This window comes from Ambystoma mexicanum, chromosome 9 (genome assembly GCF_040938575.1).
Source record: "Ambystoma mexicanum isolate Mex_15411 chromosome 9, UKY_AmexF1_1, whole genome shotgun sequence".
Taxonomy (NCBI): Eukaryota; Metazoa; Chordata; class Amphibia; order Caudata; family Ambystomatidae; genus Ambystoma; species Ambystoma mexicanum.
The window spans coordinates 1,537,682,139-1,537,704,172 of NC_090931.1; the positions used below are offsets into that span (position 1 = coordinate 1,537,682,139).

Sequence of the window (22,034 nt, forward strand, 5' to 3'; positions counted from 1 at the left end):
AGGAGTGTAAGAGGCTATATGCTCTAGGGAAAAGGGTCACGGCGGCTGCAGCCATTTCCACTCGCATTGCAAATAATACAAACTTGTTGGCCAGCTATGCCGATGCACAATGGTCCATGCTACAGAAGGGCCTTCAAGAAGTCCCTGAACCGCTGAGAGCTTGCCTGCTCTCTATGGTGGCAGAAGGCAGGCAGGTTAATCGGAGTATCCTTAAAAATACTTTGGATGCGGCAGAGACAGCTGGCAGATCCTTGGCCCAAGGTACCCTCATGAAGAGGCACGCATGGTTACGCAACTCTGGTTTTAAACTAGAGACTCAAGCCTCATTAATAAATAAACCGGTGGAGGAGACTAATTTATTTGGGAAAGTGGTTGGGAAAGCGCTCGAAACAGCTAAGGAGGAGCATGACACCCTGAAGACCCTGGATCAGATCACACAGAGGCCTTTTCCGAGGAGGGGGAGCGGGTCTTAACGGTTTCATGGTCAACGTTTCCCTCAGAACCAATTCAACTCAGGAAATAATTGGTCCTCTACCCAAGGAGCCAACACTTACACCACTCTGTATCCCTCAAGAGGCCAACGTCGTGGTAAAGAAAGGAGCTGGAATTCTACCCTTCGAGGCTCCCCGGCCTCATGCCAAAAATGACATGCAGATCCGGGTCTCCTCAACTTGCCTCCCCGGTCGGGGGCCGGCTAATATAATTTCTTCAAGCATGGCAGGGGTTAACTACAGACAGTGGGTACTCAAGACCGTTGCCCTCGGGTACTGTATAGAATTCCGCCAGTCCCCCCAATTCAAACCTTCACGAGCAAGACGCCTGACGCCAGAACATCTGCGCATCCTGCTACAAGAAGTCGAGACCCTGCAGAAAAGGGCGCCATAGAAGTCGTGTCTCTTCTACAGGTAAACCAGAGTATTTATTCAGTGTACTTCCTTGTACCCAAAAAAGATCTCACTATGCGCCATGTACTAGATTTTCACACAGCGAACAAATTTGTCAAGCCCCAAAAATGTTGCATGCACACTCTGCAGGAAGTAATTCTCCTGCTCACACAGGGGGATTACATGGCAACATTGGACATGAAAGATGAATACTTTAATATTTTAATGTTGCCAGCGCACAGAAAATACCTCAGCTTCATGATTCAAGGCCAGCACTATCAGTTCAAGGTACTACACTTCGGCATAGCCTCGGCACCAAGGGTATTTACAAATGTACTGGCAGTGGCAGCATCACACCTGTGCAGTTTGTCTATCCCAGTTTATCCTTACCTTGACGACTGGCTCATAACAGGGGATTCCTACGAAACATGCCTGTCAAATACCCAAAAGATGATAGACCTCTTATTCAGCCTGGGATTCTCCATCAATGAGAAGAAGTCCAGCTTAGACCCCAGTCAAGTCAAGCAGTTCCTAGGGGCTCTAATTCAATCAAAGGACGGCCTTGTCTTCCCCTCCAATGAGAGGGTCCAAAACATGCTGTTTCATATCCCTCAATATGTAGCCAGCGAGAGGTGATGGTACGCAAGGCTATGCGACTGTTAGGAATTATGGCGTCATGCATTTATTTGGTTCCTCACGCGTGCTTGTGCATGCGTCCAATGCAGGAGTGGCTCAACAGCCAGTGGTGTCAGGTCAGCGGACAATGGGACGATCTAGTGGTTGTCTCGCCAGCCCTTGTTCTCTCGCTAGAGTGGTGGTCGAAGGAGAAACTCTTGAAGGGGAAATCCTTCACCACCCCCACATTGGAGGCCACTCTAACTACAGACGCATCTCTCACAGGGTGGGGAGCTCACCTGCTTCAACAGACGGCGCACAGAGTTTGGTTTCCAGACGTAGCTTCCAACTACATAAACCTGTTGGAACTGTTAGCAGTTTTCAAAGCACTGAAAGCTTTTCAGACACAACTGCAGGGGAAGACGTCCTGATCCTCACTGACAGCACCACAGCCATGTATTATCTGAACAGACAGGGGGGCACTCACTCTCCAGGGCTATCCAAACTGTCCCAGAACATTTGGAAGTGGGCTCTCAAACACATGTTCCTGTTATCACAACATGATCCAGGGGAACTCAATCTTCTGGCAGACATACTCAGCAGAGATTCCCCACTACCCATGGAGTACGAATGACGATTAGACAAAGACATTGGGCCTCATTATGACCCTGGCAGTGACCGTCCCACCGCATTAAGAGTTCTGCTTGCTGGTTTCTGACAGCCTTCCCTGGCGGGCTGTGCGGCACCCGCGAGCATAACTCGTAATTGCACCGCACCGTTATCAACAGTGCCGGTACAGCCATGCTCCCCACCCCCATTCGGCCCTATGCGGCAGAATGGGGATCGGGAGTCCGGCAATACTGCCACCCGCGAATGGGCAATTACCGGCCCATTCATCTCGTAATGGGCCGGTTATTGCCCAATCGCGGGAGGCGGTGCCGGTAGCGAGCATGGCGGTAGCCGTGCCTGCCATACAGGCACGGCTACCGCCATGCTCGTAAGGAGGCCAATTGTCTCCAACGTTTTTGCAGAATGGGGCTTTCCAGAGATCGACTTGTTCGGAACTCTGGAGAACGCTCAATGTCAAGACTACGCCTCGAGGTATTTGTTTATGCTTTTCCCCCGACTCCCCCACTCAACAAGATAGTGACCAAGATGCACCAGGAACCAGTCACAATGATATTGGTGGCTCCATTGTTGGCCTGCCAACCCTGGTTTGCTCATCTAATGGAAATGTCCCTCTCCCCACCACTAAAACTACCCTGCCCGTACAACATGTTGTCGCAAGACAGAGGGGAGACGCTTCACCCATGCCCGCAAACATTGAACATAGCGGCCTGGCTCCTGAGGTCATAGAGTTCAGGTACCTGCAACTCACTCAGAGATGTATGGACATACTCAGGGAGGCAAGAAAACCTAACACACGATATTGCTATTCCAGGAAGTGGAAACGTTTTGTTATCTGGTGCAACTCTAAGAGCATCAACCCCATTGACTGCTCTCCAACACATCGTTTTGTACCTGACTCATTTACTTGACTCAGGCCTAGTCTTTAACTCGCTAAAAGTTCACTTAGCTGCTCTTTCAGCCTACACTACATCACAACAGAAGGTGTTGTGGTGGAAAATACCAGTTATTAAGGCTTTCATGGAGGGAGTAAAAATAATTCACCCTCCCTTTTCTAACCCAGCTCCTGGATGGGACCTAAACGTGGTGTTGACTAGATTTATGGGGTCTCCTTTCGAGCCTATGCATAATGCAAGTCTGTCACCTACAAAACTGCCTTTTTAATAGCCATTACTTCCATTAGGAGAGTCAGTGAACTACAAGCGCTCTCAGTTCTAGACCCCTTTGTAACAGTTCACAAAGATACGGTGGTTCTGTGCACTCGTTCTCGTTTTGCGCCTAAATTTATCTCCAAGTTCCATATGAACCAATCAATAGAACTGCCTACTTTCTTCCAGAACCCTACTAACATGGCCGAAAGAAGCCTACACACATTGGATGTGCGCAGGGCAGTCATGTTTTACCTGGACAGATTTAAACCACTGAGAAAGACGAGCCAATTTTTCGTTTCAGTGGCAGCTGGTAGAGAAGAGGATCCTGTCTCTAAATCAGCAATCTCAAGGTGGATTGTCAAATGCATCGCACTGTTACACTCTTGCTAAGAGAGAACTGCCCTTCAAGCCTAGAGCACATTCTACACAGGGCACTGGGGCATCCATAGCATTCATTGCAAATGTTCCGCTTGAGTCCATTTGCAAAGCGGCAACCTTGAGTTCTGTGCACACCTTTACAAAACACTATTGCCTAGACACTCACTCTAGGTCTGATTCTCAGGTGGGACAAGCAGTACTAAGACATCTTTTCACTACTGTTCCTTCACACAACCCACCTCCAACTCCGGGTACTGCTCGCTAGTCTATGCACAGCATGTGATTCTAAGCAGATTAACAAGCATCAGAAGACATGCATTACTTACCGTAAAAGCATTTCTGATGATTGTATCTGCTTAGATTCACATGCGCCCACCCTTCTTCCCCGCTCGGATGGAAGGAACATAGACGCCTTACTACTTTATCTCTTTATGTACTCACTCACGATAGTCACAAGGCTACCTCACGGCAGAAGAAATACAATCGGGGGGACCTCGACGCGTGAGAGATTTTGGATACACTACACATCACGCAGAGTTAGTGTTACAGGCACGCCGATGTTGACGTCCCCTTTCGATTCTCGAAAGACAAGATGCAATACTCTGCGGTTACCACTGGATGTCGGAATATATGCACAGCATGTGAATCTAAGCAGATACAATCATCAGAAATGCTTTTACGGTAAGTAATGTATGTCTTCTATCCAGAGGATGAAAATCATGGATATTTACTTCCTACAACAGGTGACATGATTACCAATTCCAAAGAGTCATCCAGCGTAAAGAGATTTGAAAACCTACACGGGATCCACCCTCCAGAGACAGAAGCCTGCGGAAGAAAAAGAGCCTTCCTCAGCCCAGTAGAAGTAGGAGGTATGGTATCTGTGCTGTGCCCTGGAAATCATTCCTGGAAAACAAAAAGAAAGAGTGAGCCAAGCGGGTTAAACATTCAATGCTTCACCTGGATAAGTGGAGAGCTGTGCATGAGAGCAAGACTCATTTCATCACTGACATGGAAAATGCAGACAACTTCATGCCCACCCTCTGAGCCGGTTGTTCAGATGGAGGGCTTCACCTGGCTAAGTGGAGAGATGTGCATGAGAGCAAGACTCATTTCCTCGCTTCCACAGAGGATGCAGGTGACTTGATCTCCATCCTCTGAGTCAGTTGTGCAGCCGGGGGATCGATGTGACCAGCGGAGGCTTGGAACTGATCCTCTGCTGGGACTGTTTTTATAAACTCCAGAGGCATGGGCTCATTTCTGTTCAACTATCTTATTGATTGTGGCTATAGGGTTGTCGCGGGACAGGTAGTGGGCTATATCCCTGTAAGGCCTATTAAGTTGTCCGTGGTTGCCTCCTACATTGTATCTGATGCGTTATTTGTTTTAGGTTACTCTTATCTCTCGTCTGCTAAGTACATGTACTAAATTCAGGATTTGCCTATGCGTTGGTGGCTGGGTCATGTTCATTTTGCCAGGCCTGGGTTGTTTTGGTTCAGGGCTTCTGCTGGTGGTTTCATTTGCTGGTGTTGCTATGGTGTGACGGGCAGATGGCAGTGCGATTGTTTCTTGAATTTAGTTTTATTGTTTAAAATGCTGACCTAGCTCGAGTGCAGCGGAGCTCTGTACAAGGTTTGGGTAGCCAGTGTTTGGACGGGCATCTTTAGTCCTGTGGGTTGCGGCCTGTGTGTTCATTGGGATTAGTCCATGGTCTTGTGTTGTTGATAAAGCAACATTTTAAGAAATGTGTGGGGGCCTTCCTAGTCAATACCGGGTCAATTTCCAGAGGTTGGATGTGTGACAAGTGAAGGATTGTTTGCAGGTCCTCGCTTTGTTTTTTTTGATCAAACAATTTTATTGATTTTATTACATAATACACAAAAAGAACAGTGACCCTGAGGGGGTCCAACCTACAATAACATCATAAGAGAAAATATGGTCCGTCTTTCAACAACTTGAGGATATGTTAACAAGTACTTGTGCACTCTTGCTTTGCCATTACATACTGGCCACCGGCCTATGTCATACAATAGTTTTATTGTGTGTTCTCCCACTTTTCCCATATTTTCCCCGCTTTCCCAGGGCATCATCTGGCCGCATATACTCTTCGCTCCATCGCAATGCATGCTTCTACATCATCTAACCATTGTGCATGCACAGGGGTTACATTCGAGCCCCATAGCTTGGCAATGTTGCGCTTGATCAGTGCCGTGGTGGTTGCAAACAGTAGCTTGTCGGTGCGAGACATCTCACCCTCTTCCTCGACACCCAGCAACATCAATTTCGGATCTCTGGGCACAGCCCGACCCAGTACCTTACTAAGTGTGTCGCAGCAGTGTTGCCAGTATAGCGTGATGCGTGGACGGTCCCATATGATGTGGAAAAAGGTGCCCTCTTCCTGGTGGCAGCGCAGGCAATTCGGGTCTGTGGTTTTACCCCATCTGTACAATGCAACTCGTGGGTAGTAGACTCTATGCAGTATTTTGAGCTGGACAAGGCGTAATCTGGCCGAAATGGCTGTTTCCCTCGGGTACATTAGGATTGTTATCCAGTCTTTAGGCAGTATTTCTCCCACATCCCTTTCCCATTTAGATTTTAGACTCGATAGCTCCGGTGTGGCGAACGAGGTGAGAACATTGTACATCACTGAGGTGATTTTGGCGTCTATACTATCTAGTACCAGGTTCCTCTCTATGGGGGTGCAGTCTGCCATGTCTCATAGGTCAGGCAAGTACCGCTGTAGAGCATGACTTAATTGCATATGCCGGTATCGGTCAGTGACAGGGAGGTTAAACTCCTCCACCAACCTCTCGAATGTCACAATTCCCCCGTCCCGAATCACATCTCCCACTTTTGTTATTCCCGCAGTTACCCAGTTTCGCCATTTTGGGAGCCTGTCCAGCTCAGGGATGTGTTTATTTACCCACAGTGGCTGTACCGGTGTGGTTTTCCCCTCCCAGTTTATGTGCTTATGCGCCTCTGCCCAGATTAATGCCCGGTGAGTAGCCATTGTTTTGGTGGCGTTGCTTTTAGTTTTCTGGTATAGGGACTCTAGTGGGGTTATGCTTGCTCCATCTAGAGTATCAGTTTTAATGTGGGGTAGCGAGGGGTTGCCGTGTAATAGGTCATTTATCACTGCCATCTGACTCGCCCAATAGTACGTCTGTATACGCGGCAATCCTATTCCTCCCTCCCAAATGGAGCGCTGCAGGATGTGGAGCGCCATTCTCGGGTGTCCATTGTTCCACAGGAGTTTCCGGAGGATTCTGTCGATTCTATGAAACTCCCGTCTGGGGATGTGTAACGGGGCGTTTTGGAGTATGTACAGGAATCTAGGTAGTGCCATCATCTTAAATAGTGCTGCTCTCCCCAGTAGGGTCAGCGGCAGGGCGTTCCAGTGTTTGACGTCCTCTGCAAAACGGTTTATGATTGGGTGGAGGTTATTTTCTACGTACTCGTTTAGATTCGTCGTTATCTGAACCCCCAGGTAGCGAAACTGGTCAACTTCTATACGAAAGGGGCAGTTCTGTATCTCTACGCTACCCGTCTCTCTCAGTGGGAATAGTGTGGACTTCGACCAGTTTACCTTCAATCCACTAAAGGATTCATATTCCTTCAGTAAGCATATCACTGCAGGACAAGAGGTTGTGGGGTCTGCTAGATACAGTGAGACCTTATCCTCCCAGTCTTCTGTCCACTGGAAGCCCTTCCACGTTTGTGATTCTCGTAATAGAATCGCCAACGGCTCCATGGCAAGCGCAAAAAGCATTGCAGACAAGGGGCACCCCTGTCGTGTCCCCTTGCCCAGTTTGAACGGCTGCGAGAGCCACCCATTTACTCTGGTCACGGCCTCTGGGGACTTGTATAGCAGCTGCACCCATCCCAAGAATTGGTCACCAAAGCCCATTCGACGCATTATTTCCCACAGTGCTGGCCAGTGCACCGAATCGAAAGCTTTCTCAAAATCTATTGCTAGAAGCGCCAGGGGACCCCGCAATAGGGAGGATTTTTCGAGTGCAGCGTGCAGTCTGTGTATGTTCATACGCGTAGACCTCTGGGGCATAAAGCCACACTGGTCTGGGTGTATAAGTGACAGGATAACTTTCTGCAGGCGATTTGCTAATGCTTTCGCCAGGATTTTGGTCTCGGTGTTGATTAACGAAATCTGCCTGTACGAACTACATTTCTCTGGTGGCTTATCTGGCTTGGGGATCACTATTATAGTTGCTTTTCTTAGGTCTGGGGGAAGCTGTCCTTGCTCCCTCGAATGTGTGAACATCTGCAGGAGATGCAGAAGTATCGCACTTGGTTCTATCCTTTTCCATGTCTCCACCGGGAAGCCGTTCGGCCCCGGTGTTTTCCCGGGATGTAGTTGTAACATGGCCACCCCTAGTTCCTCTTCAGTAATGGTTGCCTCCAGGAGATCTCTCTGTGTGTCCGTTAGGCTGGGAAGGGTGATCCCGTTCAACACGGAGAGGTTAGTGGGGGCTTCCGGTGACCCATAGAGCGTTGCGTAGTAGGCTGCAAAGCCCTCCGCGATAGCCTGATCTGTCCACAGTGGTTCCGAATTGTCGGGTGTGATCATCCTGACCTGTTTGTGCCCTTCATCCCTGCGCTCCAGCCAGGCTAACAATTTACCCGCCTTATCTCCAGTCTCATACAGTCTGGCTCGCATCGAGGTGTGCGCCTGTTTAGCGTTGTCTAGGGCTACATTGTGCATTTTTTTTTGGGCAAGGACCAGTGCTCGGTTCGTTTCAGGCAGGTCTCGCGCCAGATGTGCGCGTTCTGCACGTCCCACCTGTTCTTCAGCCTCATTTACTTTTTGCATTTGAGCCTTTTTGTGCGCCGTTGTCCAGGAGATAATCTCTCCCCGCAATTCCGGCTTGTACGCCTCCCACAGCAGGCTTGGGTCATCAATTGACCCAGCGTTCAGTTCAAAGTAATTGGTTGTGGTTTCTTGAATACGCTCTACAAGCTCCGGGAAACCTAAGTAATAGTTGTTAAGGCGCCATGAAGGTGGAGGAATAGGCCTTGACGTTGACAGTTCTATTAGTAGGGGCGAGTGGTCAGAGATGCCGCATGTAAGTAGTGTGGCACTACGTACTCTATGCACCTCTGTGGCTGGGACGAAAAAATAGTCCAGTCTAGAGAGGGAAGCATGGGCGCCTGAGTGGAAAGAGTATTCTTGCCCCTCGGGGTGAAGGTCGTGCCATACATCCCTCAGTCCCAGTGCTGATATGAAGGTGGCTAGCCTAGTGTACGTGTCAGGATTCCTGCCCCTTAGGTGTGTACGATCCATACCCAGGTTCATAACATCGTTAAAGTCTCCACCAAGGATTAGTGTATCTGAGGAATCTTGTACTGTTAGGGGGGTTATTTCTTCTATGAGATTTGGCAACAGCGCGGGTGGTGCATACACAGCTAGTATTGTTATGGTTCGATTCCATAGGGTTCCTGTCATATGCACGAATCTGCCTCCCGTGTCCTGTGACACACTGGACAGTGTCAGCGGCAGCTTCTTATGGATCAGTATGAGGACCCCTCTGGAGCCTGAAGTAAAACCCGAGTGCAGTGCTATACGATGTTACCACGTTTAAATAAGTTGCATGTGGTGCCCGCTAGGTGTGTTTCTGTGAGCAACGCCACATCCGGTGCTTGCCTGTTTAATGCTTGGGTGACAAGTCTGCGTTTTATCCCACTACCCAGCCCATTGACATTCCAAGTCAGGAGACGTAATGATTTCGTATCAAATCTATCATTCGTCATCTGGTTGGGGGGTGGGTTGCTGTTGAGCAGTATGTGTAGGATTCCGGGAAGATCCACAAACTATTGTTTCGCCGTGAGACGCAGGTTTGTAGGAGTGAGTATTTAGTGTTGTCGGACCATACATGAACAAAAATGAAAACCAAACCCATAACAAGGGTAAGAAATCCCCCCTCCCCCCTGCTCCATCTCTCGTTCCCCTGAAGGCATCTACTGCCCCGCTAGTGTTACCTAACCCCCCTCCCTATACTCCCACCCAACCTGGAGTATCTGTCGCCCGAAATTTAAACAGAACAAGTAAACCTTAACTAAGCCACTCTCGGTGGCATATGAACTTCTTAGCTTACACAACTGTCCGTGATGCTGTCGCGGACTTCCTTGGTTTTAGTCTTTGCTCGTGGGGCGGGTGGCTGTTCGGCCACTGGCCTGGTTGTATTCCGTGCGTTGGTCGGCGTGGGGGGTGAGAGATTTTGTGGTGCTCCTAGGCTCAGTAGCTTCGGCTTTCTGCCCAAAACTGCTCCCAGTTCATATTTCTCCCCGCAGCGGGCTTCCTGGTTGTGGACGTTGCTGTTGGCCCTGCTCTGGCGGGCGTTCTGGGCGAGGACTATTGCGTCTATCTCTCCTTCTCCCCTCCGTGTTCCAGTCCCCTTCTATGTGCTGTTCGGCCCAGTTCCACGCCTCTCTAGGGTCGGTGAAGTGCACAGTCGTGCCCCCATGGAATATCTTGAGTTGGGCCGGGAAGAGCAGTCCATATTTGACACCCACTGATTGTAGACGTTTCTTAAGCCGGTCAAATGACTGTCGTGCTTTCTGAACTTCTTTGGTGAAATCGGGGAAGAAGGCTATTTTGGATCCGTTGAATGTGACCGTGCCCTTCGATCTTGCCAGTTGGAGTTCCGTGTCTCTGTCCCTATAGTTCAGAAACCTGGCAATTACTGTGCGTGGTGTAGATGCTGGTATCACTTTGCCAGTTGGGATGCGATGGGCCCGCTCGATGGAGAAGAATTTAGAGAATGCCTCTCCGTCATAAATATTCGTCAACCAGTCCTCAAGGAAAAGTTCCATGCATTCCCCTTCGGCTTTTTCAGGCAGGCCGATTATTGCGCCGGGATCTACCCTCGCTATCGTCCACTCTTGCCTCCAGGGTCTTTATCCGTGCTAGCATACTCGCCACTTGCCTGTTTACGCCTCGCAGGCCATCCTCGGTTTCAGAGATTCGCGCCTCTGCCTCTCCCGTACGGGAGGTCAGCTTTTTCAGATCATGGCGTAGCAGGGACACGTCTGCACCGATGCTGTCCATCTTTTTTTCCATCGAGGTCCTGGAGTTGGTGATGGCACTCATGATATCTTTTAAGGAAATATTATCCACATGGTCCGGGTCGACCGGTGGTGGCCTCTCTGGTGAGCGGGGTGCTGGCGTCGCTGCATACTGCTCGATCCTGCTCTGTGTGGATGTTTTCCTGGGCTTCTCCTTACCCATTTCAGTTTGGCGTGGTACTGTTGCAGTGTGCTGGTGCCGGCCGGTGCTGGGGGTAGGCACTAATGGTGGTGCTGGGCCCGCTGCGACCGGCGGATATTTATGCTGGCATAACCATTCCCTTGACCAAACAATATCTGTTAGCCCCACTTTCAGCAGTTCTGTGGTTCTATCTCCTGGTAGCGGCCACAGCAGGCGCAGGTGGGGATCGCGGCTTCGTCTGGAGGCCCTTTGCCTGTGGGGGGAGGGAAGGCGGTTCACCAGCACTCTCTATCCCACCTTCCCCTCTCCTTACCACATCGCCGGTTGTATCAGGCCTCGATCAGCGGGACCACGTCTCCGTTGCAGGGGCGCGCTAGTCGGATCACCAGCCGGTACGCCGTGCGTCTTCCTCCGCGCCAACACTGACACGCCGGGTTTCTCGCCCCGGGCCCTCTTCAGGCCCCGGTTCGATTGGGTTCTCGCCAGGTGGGCTGGTCCTGCGACCACAGTAGCGCCCCGCCGCTGCGGTTAGGATGTTGACTGCAGGGCCCGGTGGAGCGTGCGCCGGTCAGCGGTCGACAGTTAGTGCGCGCTCGCAGTCATGGCGGCCATCTTGGGCCCAACACTTGTCACGGTTCCTGCAACTTCCACTTGATCTGGACGGCGATTCCTTGTACGGATTTGCGTCGGAGCACCGCGATTCGGTGCAGGAGAGTCTCACACACCGCTGGAGTATTTCAGGGTTCAGCTCGGATATATATTTTAGCAGGATTTAACAGGATGAGGCCAGTGGCGCGGGAGCAGCGCGGGCTCACGTCCTCATCGGATGGCTGCTGGCCACGCCCCCCAGGTCCTCGCTTTGTTGATGAGTTATGATTCAAGCTTGTTGGTCAATTGCTGTGCGAGGAGCGTGTGCCACAGATATGTAGAACTTAGCCATCAGGTACACTGGTGTAGTACTCTTGTCTGCTTTGTAGATGATACATGCAGTCTCCTGGTCTGGAGAGGAAGACAACCTAGTTTGTGTAGGACAGCAGTAATTCTGACGCATTTCTGTGCATCCTTAATACGGTGTGCTGCAGCATGGTGGACTGCTTTTAGGGGAGCCAAGTAAGCGATGGGACGCCCGGTCAGGAGGGCATTTCTCCTAACGATGTGCGAGACCACAAGGGCCTACACTACAATCTGGAATTCCTATGACGGGTTTGGGTTTGTTTTGGAAAGCGTGGAGTTTTGGAGCCGGGCCGTGTGGGCCTTCTTGGCTACGTGTTTCTAGATGGACAGGCTGCTGATGTTGAAGCCTTAGTATTTTGCTGAATGCAAAAGTCACGGATGAAATCCTTCTAGATGCTGTGGCGAGTCAGATATAGGAGACGGACAAGAAGACATGGTTCAAACGTAGACGTTTTATTAAAGGAAATAATGTCTTGCCTATGCCTATCACTTGCATTATGGTAATGATTTTCCCCAAGCTTGAAAATAATAACAAGCTAGTGTTCTTCTGGATGTCTTCCCAAAACGCAGTCGTCCATCTGGATCTACCACTAATAACAACGGAAACATATACTTGATCTAGGAAAATAATTACTTTCCCCCGCTCCCTTTTCTTGACTTGTGCTGGCTAGTTCTTGACTGCAACACATGTGTCTTTGGTTCTCTTTCAGTCCTCAGCCTGCTGGTACAGTTCAAAATAAGTCCTATATTCTTTCTGTCATTCTGGGATAGGGTACTCCAGACCCCCACACAAATGTCCCTGTCAGTTGAAAGAGTATGTTTCTGAATTAGAGTAACTGGTCCTGTAAATAGGCTACTTGTGTCAAACAATAGGTTCTGGCTTTGTGTTTAGAATCAGTTTCTTGTTCACCAGTCTAGGGTGTTTTCGTCTCTCCTGCATTATTGTATCTCTTGGCCCGGCGTGGGCCTTCTGGCTCTTCAGCCTATCTCAGTCTGGCACTGTTCTCACTCCTCTGTGGGGTACCTGGCTTTTGAGCTGTGCGTAGACTATACAGCCTCTCAGATGGTCTTGTCTTCTTATTGCTTTCACCCCCTTCCATGCCCTTGTGGGGTACTTTGTGTCTCAGCCCGCCATGCATTACCTGGTTTCTCTGGTTGTCTAGCCCTTGAATTGCTCTCACCACCTTATGGGTTAATTTGGTGCCTCACGCCCTTCTCCTGCTCCTCTGTCAGCCACGTACATGGTTCTCGGTGGCAGTGCTTGTTGGGGGAGGCAGCTTCTCCATTTCCTGTGGAACCACGGGACCGACGTCTTCGTGCTCGGGTCTTACACTTCGGTTCCTCCTATATGCGACTGACAGGACTTCTGCATCGGAGCTGCTGAATGCCAGTATTCCACATCTGCAGTGGTTCGGTCTTTCGTTTGCTCAGCGGCCCTGAGCTTCTTGGGGTGGCTCTCCCTCCCTCTCTCCGTATTGACCTCAGCTCTCTTATGTTCCTCCCTGGAACGGGAGAGGAGACACCATTGGCTCTGATCTTCAGGCATGTAGTTTAACAGAGTGACCGGGCACCCAATTTCCGCTAGGGATAATTGACTCATGGAGAGTAAAACATGGGGTGTTCTCTAGAATGGAGGTGGCGAGTGACTTTTCTGTGGCTGACGAGTGCATCATGAGAGTAGGGTCAGAAACCAAGTCATTCATTTTTACAGGGCCTTGCACATTATTCTACTGTTCAGTCCCCACATAACCATCACACATTTGGGACTCTGCTTTCAAGGGAGGTGTAGTAAAAGCTTTACCTGGGGATTCCTTGTCCCCTAAGTGGGGTCATCCCCTCCCCCCCTGCCCTCCCAGTGAGATCCTGCTTACCCTGTCCCCTCTTGGGTGTTAAGCGTCCCGGGCTCCCCCTTGGGTGAGAAGGGACGAATTCCCGCTATTCGTCACAGTGCATATCAGTTGTTTAGCAAGGGACGGATGAGAATGAATTTGGTCTCGGAGGGCATAAATTTGAGGTAGCCAGTAGACATCCAGGACTGGATGATAGCTAGGTAATCTCAGACAAATTATGCCCTGTGACCAGACACTCTCATGTACAACTGATTATCATCTGCGTATTGTTGGATGGCAATTTCGGGATCTTTGAGGAGTGTCACCAGAGGCTCCATGTAAAGGTTAAAAAAGGATCAGTGAGAGGATGGAGGTTTGGGGGACACCGAAGGAGACTGGGAGTCGGTTGGAACACATGTTCATCTGGACGGCCTGGTGTTTGCTCGAGAGGTAGGAGGTAAACCAATTCAGGACAGTGCCAGATAATCCCATCCTGTCAGTGAGGAGGATGCTGTGGCAGACAGTGTCAAATGCAGTTAAGCGTTCAAGGAGGACGAGGAGGCATGAGGCGCCCTTAACATGAACCTCCTGGATGGTGGAAGTCTCGGTGCTACACTTTGAAAGAAACTATGAATGATAGTGCTTTAGGAGGTGTAGTTGTTTGATTCTGGCAAGTAGTTGTTTTGCTACTTTTTCCAAGATTTTGCGATAAATGGAAGGTTCATAATGGGTTGCCAGCTGGCCAAGTCTTCCTGGTCTAGGATTGTTTTTTCAAAAGAGGTCCGAGAACAGTCTCGAGAGTGCCCAGGAATGACCCTTCAGCGAGGGATTAATTAATGATGCTGAGGAGTGCTTGGCGCGCCGGGTCCCTCATTGGCGATATCCTCGAAGGTAGAAGTAGGTTAAAGAGAGGGAGAGGATAGAATTCAGTCCAGAGGGGGCGGTGTACGTGCTGGAGAGCATGGGGGGCTAACGCTGGGGGAGCATAATTCAGTGATCGGTCAGATTTTCTCTATTGTTGTTGATTCCATCATATTTTTCCTGAGCTGCTGGAATCTCAGGGTGAGGTGAGGGTTTGGTACAAAACGTTACTACTTTGGAGAGGGATTTAATCCTGTTAGAGGCTGCCACGGTGGTGGTGGGGTAGTAAGCAGCTTTGGCCTCAGTGATCAGAATCCTACGGTTGGTGCAGAGATATTTGAGGTTAGTGAGATCTCCAGTGATATTTCTCCTGCGTCACCGTTTCTCTAGGGCTCTGATTGAGTGTTTGTTGGCGGCAAGGTCTGCGGTGTACCAGGGGGTGGATGGTTTGGTCTTCGAGTGGATGGTTTTTAGGGCGCATGAGTATCCACCAGTTTCATAGCAGAGTTGTTGAATAATTCTAGGACCAGGTTATTCTCTGTGCTTCTAGTTCATTGACCGTGAACATTTTGTATGAGTAGCTCTTTGTGAGGCGATGTTTAGCCTGATCTTCGTGGGCTGTGGTCGGGTGGGTGATCGACAGTGGGGTGGCTGTGTAGTCAGAACAGTCGAGTGGGATGTGGTCTGCGCTGGTGATGAGGGAGTAACATATGTAAAGACTAGGGGCCTCATTCCGAGGCTGGCAGTAAGGGGTGCCGGTGGCGTTGACCGCTTACTGCCGCATTACGAGGTCCTTTAGTATGTCCCTCTAAGGGCAGCTGGTTTTACCAGGCGCCCTTAGTGGGAGTGGCTAAAGGACCAGGGAGCTAACAACGGGCCCGTTATTAACGTGCCCGTTGTTAGCTCCCTCCCCATTCCTATTGAGCCCTATGGTGGCTCGAATGGGAATGGGTTTTTTGAATGAGGAATTACCGGGTCCTCCAAGGTTAGAATGGCCCGGTAATTCCTCATTTAATGACCCAGACTCGGTATGGGGGTAGCCATGGCGCTAATAGCACCATGGCTACCTCCATACTCGTAATGACCCCCTAGGTCTCGAGTGTTTCCTTTGTGGTGCGTGGAGAAGAGTGAAATTTGCTTAAGGTCCATTGATCAGGTCAATCTGAAAAGTGTGCTTGGAGTGTGGTTGCTGGTGTGAGACTCGGGGATGTAAAAAACTCTGAGAAAGACATTATTCGTGTGTGCTATTTTGGCACAGGAGAGTAAATTGGAGATTCCATCAATAAGAGCCACTGTTGTGTGGTCTGTAGTTGAGGTGGAACGTGATGGATTCCTTGTGAGAAGGGAACTGGCAGGTGAATGAGGCAGGCAATGCATGGACTGGTGGATGTAAGGAAACTTAGACATAGGGCCTCATTCCGAGTACGGCGCTAACCAATGGCGCTATTAACGCCTTGGTTGACGCCGTACCCGGACCGGCAGCGCCTTGGTGGTTGGCGGAATTACCGCCCCATTCCAAGGTTGGCGGGGCGGTAATTCCCCAATCCCCATTTACCCTTCCCCATTCCCATTCTTGCCCCATAGGGCATAATGGGAGTGGGGAAGGCGTCAATTACGCCACCGTAAATTACGGTGGCGTAATTAACATCAAGGTCCCTTAGCGCCATGGTATTTAACGCCTGCTAAAAGCAGGTGTTAAAAGCACCATGGCGCTAAGGGAACTCGGAGTATGGCGGTAAGGGATTACCGCCACCGCTCTCGTTAGCGGTGGCCGCTATCCCTTACCGCCATACTCGGAATGAGGCCCATACTCTTGTTAAAGATTTGACCTTTTACTACTCATTCATGAAGCAGCTTCTTGTATTGAGTACTTAGTCTGTCAGGTCGGGACTCACTGGGTTGAAAATTCTGTGATTTTACCCCCTATCCACTCGGACCTCTCACCTATACTTTTGAGCATGTATATTCCTGCCTCTTGGTGCCATAGCAATGGGTTAAGCCTCAAACATGATTTATTCCTCGATCTGAACTTCTGTAGCAACTTAGAGAGACATTACAGAGTTCTTTAAAATCATCTGGGGTCTGTAGATGCCTCCTGCATGATGTGGGATACTTTGCAATGCTTAATTCGGGCAGTCTGTATCTCTAAGGAGGTGGGTGCTTTTTTGCATGGAAGGGGACACTGAGGAATCTTGGGTGGTGGGGGGGAAAAGGAGCTATCCTGGTGGAGATTTATAAGACTGTCTGGGATATTAAGGAGAGTCGCTCAGCGACTTGGATTACCATAGCATTCGGGCTGCCCGTCGCTGCTGCAAGCACCAGAACGTTTTTACCCCCTCCTTCTTAAATAATCGTAAATTAGATGTTTGGTGCTTCATAAGTTGCGCAATTCATGTTTATTTTAGAAAAACAGTCCTTAACATGTATTTCGGCCTCTGGCTTTATCAAAACCGAACATTAGGTAATTCTGCATATAGAAATATAGTGTGCGTAAGGTGGACAGAGAAAAGGGGTTGGCATAGGGTAGGATTCATAGGTTAAGAAAAAAGAAAATCAAACAATTTGTTAATTAGTAAATAAACAATATTCTATTAGAGTTGGCTAAATTCTGCACACTATATTGTTATATGTAGAATTACCTAATGTATGTCCGGTTTTGATAAGGGCCAGAGGCCGAAACGCGTGTTAACCGAAGGACTGTTTTTCTAAAGTAAACGTGCCTTGCGCAATGAAGCACCAAACATCTCACTGCCAGAGATTTAGTCTGCTTTTCCCTGCTTCAAACTGCTGAAGATCATAAAGTTCAATTTATGGGATAGCAAGCCTCAGCCAGGCAATATGGGGGCAGGGGGGATCAGTTCCTCAGACAGAATACTGATATTCATGTGATTTGGGGCTCTAATGGGTATCAAGATTGGTGATTGATGGACGACTACCGTGAATGCATGGATTGCTGTCCCAGCAAATATGCTGTTTACACTGACACCTCTTACTGGGATCTCTGACCAGTCAGGCTTTATTTCAGGCCCACTCCACTGCTTTCACTCTCTGAAGACTTTATAGTTTGAATCAGAACAAGCCAGAATGCCTTGCTGTATCTGTATTACAGGATCCCGAGAAAGCATTCGGTTCTGTGGCATGGCCGTTTATGCCTGTGGTTCTCCTCCAGGTATGGTTGGGGTTGTATTTTCGTCTCTGCTGTTAAGTTATTATATTCTCTGCCCTCCACTAAAATGTGTTAATGGAAGAGTGTTGGGCACCTTCCTAATTGGACGAGGAACTCATTTCCCCCTCTAATATTTGCACTGACGTTTGAACCTCTAGCTTCTGTTAGCAATGAAAAATATCTCTATCGGGTTCTCCAGTTGTGCTCTTACTGGATGGTCATTTCGTTATACGCCGACAAGATTATGCTATTTGTCAGGCATCCTCATAAGAATATTTATGTCTGATGTTTATATATTCTGGGAACTTTCTGGACTGAAGTTTAATGCATCAAAATCATACATTTTTCACTTACATCCTAGGGGCTTGTTGGGTTTCGGATGGCAGCAGGATTCCATATATTGCCTGGTGATGATGATCTCTGGCGACCCCGCTGCCTTTATCTAACCATACTACGGAATGCCTGTTAGCATATTAGAGCCACACATTAATAAATGTTCCCCTTCAACGTTCTCGATTTGACAGAATCTCCCTTGCCAAAATAGAGGTTGCGCCCACGTTCTTATGCGTGTTCCTATATATTCTCCAGCATGGGGTCATGCATCGATTCACCTGCTCATGAATATTCCCCGTCGTCAGGCTGGGAATCCTCGGTAAAAAGGAAGCAGTTTCGCTTATACGGAAAACTGCTTGTCTCCTCTATAACCAATCACTTTCCCATGGGTCATTCTGTCCCTAACCATTAATACTCGTCCTCTTAAGCTCCACCCCTGGTGGTCATCTTCAGATTTCAACTGCACGTTTCAGTGTTGGGAGTCCACTCATTTTCTCCTCATGAATTATGAGCTATGTTTGATAGTTTTGATAGTTCTCTGCAATCTTTTTCCTCATCAACTGACATGTGTTGACTACCGACGACGGGGAACCGTTGTCTGCAAAGATCGAGCTCTGTCATTTGATGAGGAAAAAGATTGCAGAGAACTGCAGAAAACTATCAAAAATAGCCCATGAATTCAGCAGCCCCTGACTTGGTCCTACATCTCACCTCGACGATGTCCGACGTGGGCAAGAAAAGTCTGTCAAGTCCTGCTTGAGAATTCGTGCAGGACTGATGATGGCCCACCAAACTCCCCAAGTCTGCCTGCCCAACAGTCTCTGTACAGAAATAACTACGAAGCTGGCAAACCCAAGGGGAAAGGGGAAGTGGAGAAAATAACAAACGCAGATCTTCCTTTGCACCTGCTGCCACTTTCTTGGACTGGATGGTTCTGTGAAGATCTAAAAGGTAATTGCAACAAGTTACAATCTGTAATGCCACTTACCCACTAAGATCTTAAACTTCTCTTGCCACCCACTTCCCTTAAATACCTGCTGCCTATGCTTTCTTGCTGATAGGCTCTTGCTTATTTGAACAGTTGCTGCTGTATTCCTGAAAGTCTCTTTTGTTTGTTTTTTCCTCAAATTTTCTGATTGCTAACTTCCTTATTTCAGCTAGATCACTAAAGTCCATAATTGGCTACCTTTACCTTGTAGCTAAACTAATGACTCCTTTTTCATTGCCAAACGAATTGACTAAAAGGTCTTTCTGATGCTTCCTAGAAGAATGTGTGAGATTTGTGCTGCAAATCCGTGTTTTACTTCACTTGTGAGTTATGAAAGCTATATGCTCCTTAGCTCATGAAACTGCCTCTTGCCTTTTTTTTAGAAAGACATTGGGCCTCATTATGAATCACCCGGTATGGAAATAACGGTGGCGGTAAATCCGCCACCGTTGTTTCCATACCGGGTGATCTCGAGTCATGCAGGCGGAGGTGTCATTCCCGCCAGGTCTGACCTGGCGGGTTTAACACCACCCGCCTGCAGGAGGACATGGAAACACTGGCACCATCACGAAATGGTGCCAGTGTTTCCACTTCCCCATTCCCATTGAGTCCTATGGGATTCAATGGGAATGGGGATTTACCAAATTCCGCCTCCGGAATTCCCGGGTCACCGGGCTCTTAATGCCCCGGTGATTCCAGGAATCAGGGAGGCAGAATGGTAATATGAGTCCGGCGGTAACCTACCGGAATTTCAGGCACGGTTACCGCTGGACTCGTAATGAGGCCCATTGAGTTCAAGTTTCACACATGCACCTGATCGCACCCTCTTTGACTTGCAATTGATTTGTTCACTTGCTTTGTGCGAGTCTGCGCTGCCTTTTTACTTTTTCTCTTCTCCTGGAATTCAGTCTTTAAACAATAATTACTCACTACTTAGCCGCCGGCTCGCTGCGATATCAGCTGTTTGATCTCCGATTCAGATCTCCTCACAGGATGAGACGTGCAGCACTTTCGCTTACAGTCAAGGGTCCTTTTCTTGAAAGCGAAAGCCAACAAGTTTCTAATACGAAAACAAAACCCGAACGAAAACTCTGGGTTAATAGATTGCTAACAGGTTTCTAAGTTTAGTGTAACATGGCGCAGCAGCCTCTGTCCGCACGCCTTGTTAGTAAGTTAATCGCGGAACAGAATACTGAAACATGCGCGTGATGCCGCTTGCTGGCTGTCAATCGCTTAAAACATGTAGCACTTTCCTTTTACAAGAATTATATGCGTATGTTTACTTGCTCAGCGCCAAATAGAGTTCATATAACGTTTTCTCTTTAAACTTTTAAGAAAACATTATTTACAAACTGGAATTCTTTTGCACTTAGCTTTCTTCATCTGTAGCTGCTTCTGATATTATTGACTCCTGCTTCTGATATTATTGACTCCTTCTTCTCTGTGGATTCTTAGACTGCACTCTGGAACTTCTGCAGGTTAATTCTTACTCTAAGTTACTTATATTACTGGGACTAAGGAAACTGCGACCTGCTTATTTGATAACTAGAATGAAAGGCAGTTTAGAACTCTTAATAGAATTCCAAACTACCTCACCTCCAGCTCTCGCCAATCAATGCTGCTGAACTGTGCCTCCATCTTGCCCTGGGGAAACAAAGGCTTCCTGACAGAAAAATTAAGGAAGAATATGACGTACCTGTTTGGCAGAAACCTGTGCAGTTCCCTTAGGGACCACTGCAAAAAGTTTAAGACTACACGAGTAAGCAGTAAACCCAATTGGTAGCAGTCTGCACCACCCAGATTTACCTGGTAGCTGTGGCTGAGCAGTCAGACTTCTCTCAAGAAGAGTTAGACAGTATATAGAGTATACACAATAGGGCCAAAAATACAGTAGCACAAGCAAACACTGACCAGAGCTTTGGTATAAAAGTATATAATTATTTATTTAAAAACACACTCATGAAAATACACTGGCACTAATATATCAAGCCAGTTCAAACACAGTCACTATAAGTATATACACCTCCCTAGTTAATTATTCGACAAGTCTAGGTTAAGACACAACTTTTTAGCAAAACAGAGGTAAGCGCGTAACCGTAGATGGCACTCCAATAATTTGTTTAAAAAGGGAGAGAATGTCATGGCCTACAGAACGCGCCCCCTTTTGGACTTCCTGGTCCTTGTCTCAACGGGGCTTGCACTCCCTGGTACTCCCAACATGGCTGTCCAGCATGAAACACCTTCCTCGCTCTACACGTTGGACGTAGTGTGTTCTATTAATATACCACGCCCCGCGGCTCCGCGCGGCTCAATGCTATTGCGAAGTAGCGACCAGACGTGTGCTCCGTAGCTCGCGGTATTGTTTCCTTGATTGTACCCCAACTAACTCCATTCCTAGTCCCTTTCCCTTCTTTCTTACTTCCTGGACTCGTGTGCTGAGTAGTGCACTTTCTTAAATTCCCGGATTCCTGGATCGTTGCATCCCAGAACTTTGAACGCACGCTGGAGTCGGAAAAGACTCGTGCAGCCTTATTCAAGACCCGATCCGTCCGCAAGAAGGCATCCACCAAGAAATCCAGCAAAGATCCTACTCAGGTGAGAAGGGGGGAACTCCTTGACAGTTTGAGACGCCACCCGACCGAACTCGAAATGGACATGGAAGCGGCCGTCCAGGACCTGATGCATGGCATGCAAGAGCTGTCAACCGAGGTACAGAATCTAAAGGCGGAAAACGCCGCTCTCAAACAATTAATTCTATCCTGTGATTCTGCCACAAAAGAAAGTGTGTTGCTGGGCGGCATAGTGGACAAATACGATGGGTCGGCAAAAACCCTTTGCGGATTCCTGGATTCACGTTTGGTCCACTTTACTTTTAAGCACTACTACTTTTCGACTCCCAGGGCTAAGGTGGGTTTCATAATTTCTCACCTTTCACAAAATGCCTTAACCTGGGCTACGCCCCTGGTTAATTCCGGCGATGCTCTCCTAGATGATTATGGGCCTCATTACGACCCAGGCGGTAAGTT

The 22,034-nt window shown here is 48.6% G+C and overlaps 1 protein-coding gene across 4 annotated transcripts in view; it reads left to right on the forward strand.

Moving 5' to 3' along the window:
- Positions 1-22,034, forward strand: part of LOC138489469 (zinc finger protein 436-like) — a 246,579-nt gene that overhangs the window by 106,421 nt on the left and 118,124 nt on the right. For 2 of the 4 annotated variants that reach the window (XM_069617200.1, XM_069617201.1), the window contains exon 5: positions 4,399-4,527. The exons of the other annotated variants lie outside the window; for them this stretch is intronic. In XM_069617200.1, the coding sequence (XP_069473301.1) occupies positions 4,399-4,527 (129 nt within the window). The remainder of the gene's footprint in view (positions 1-4,398; positions 4,528-22,034) is intronic. 4 annotated transcript variants of the gene reach the window in all.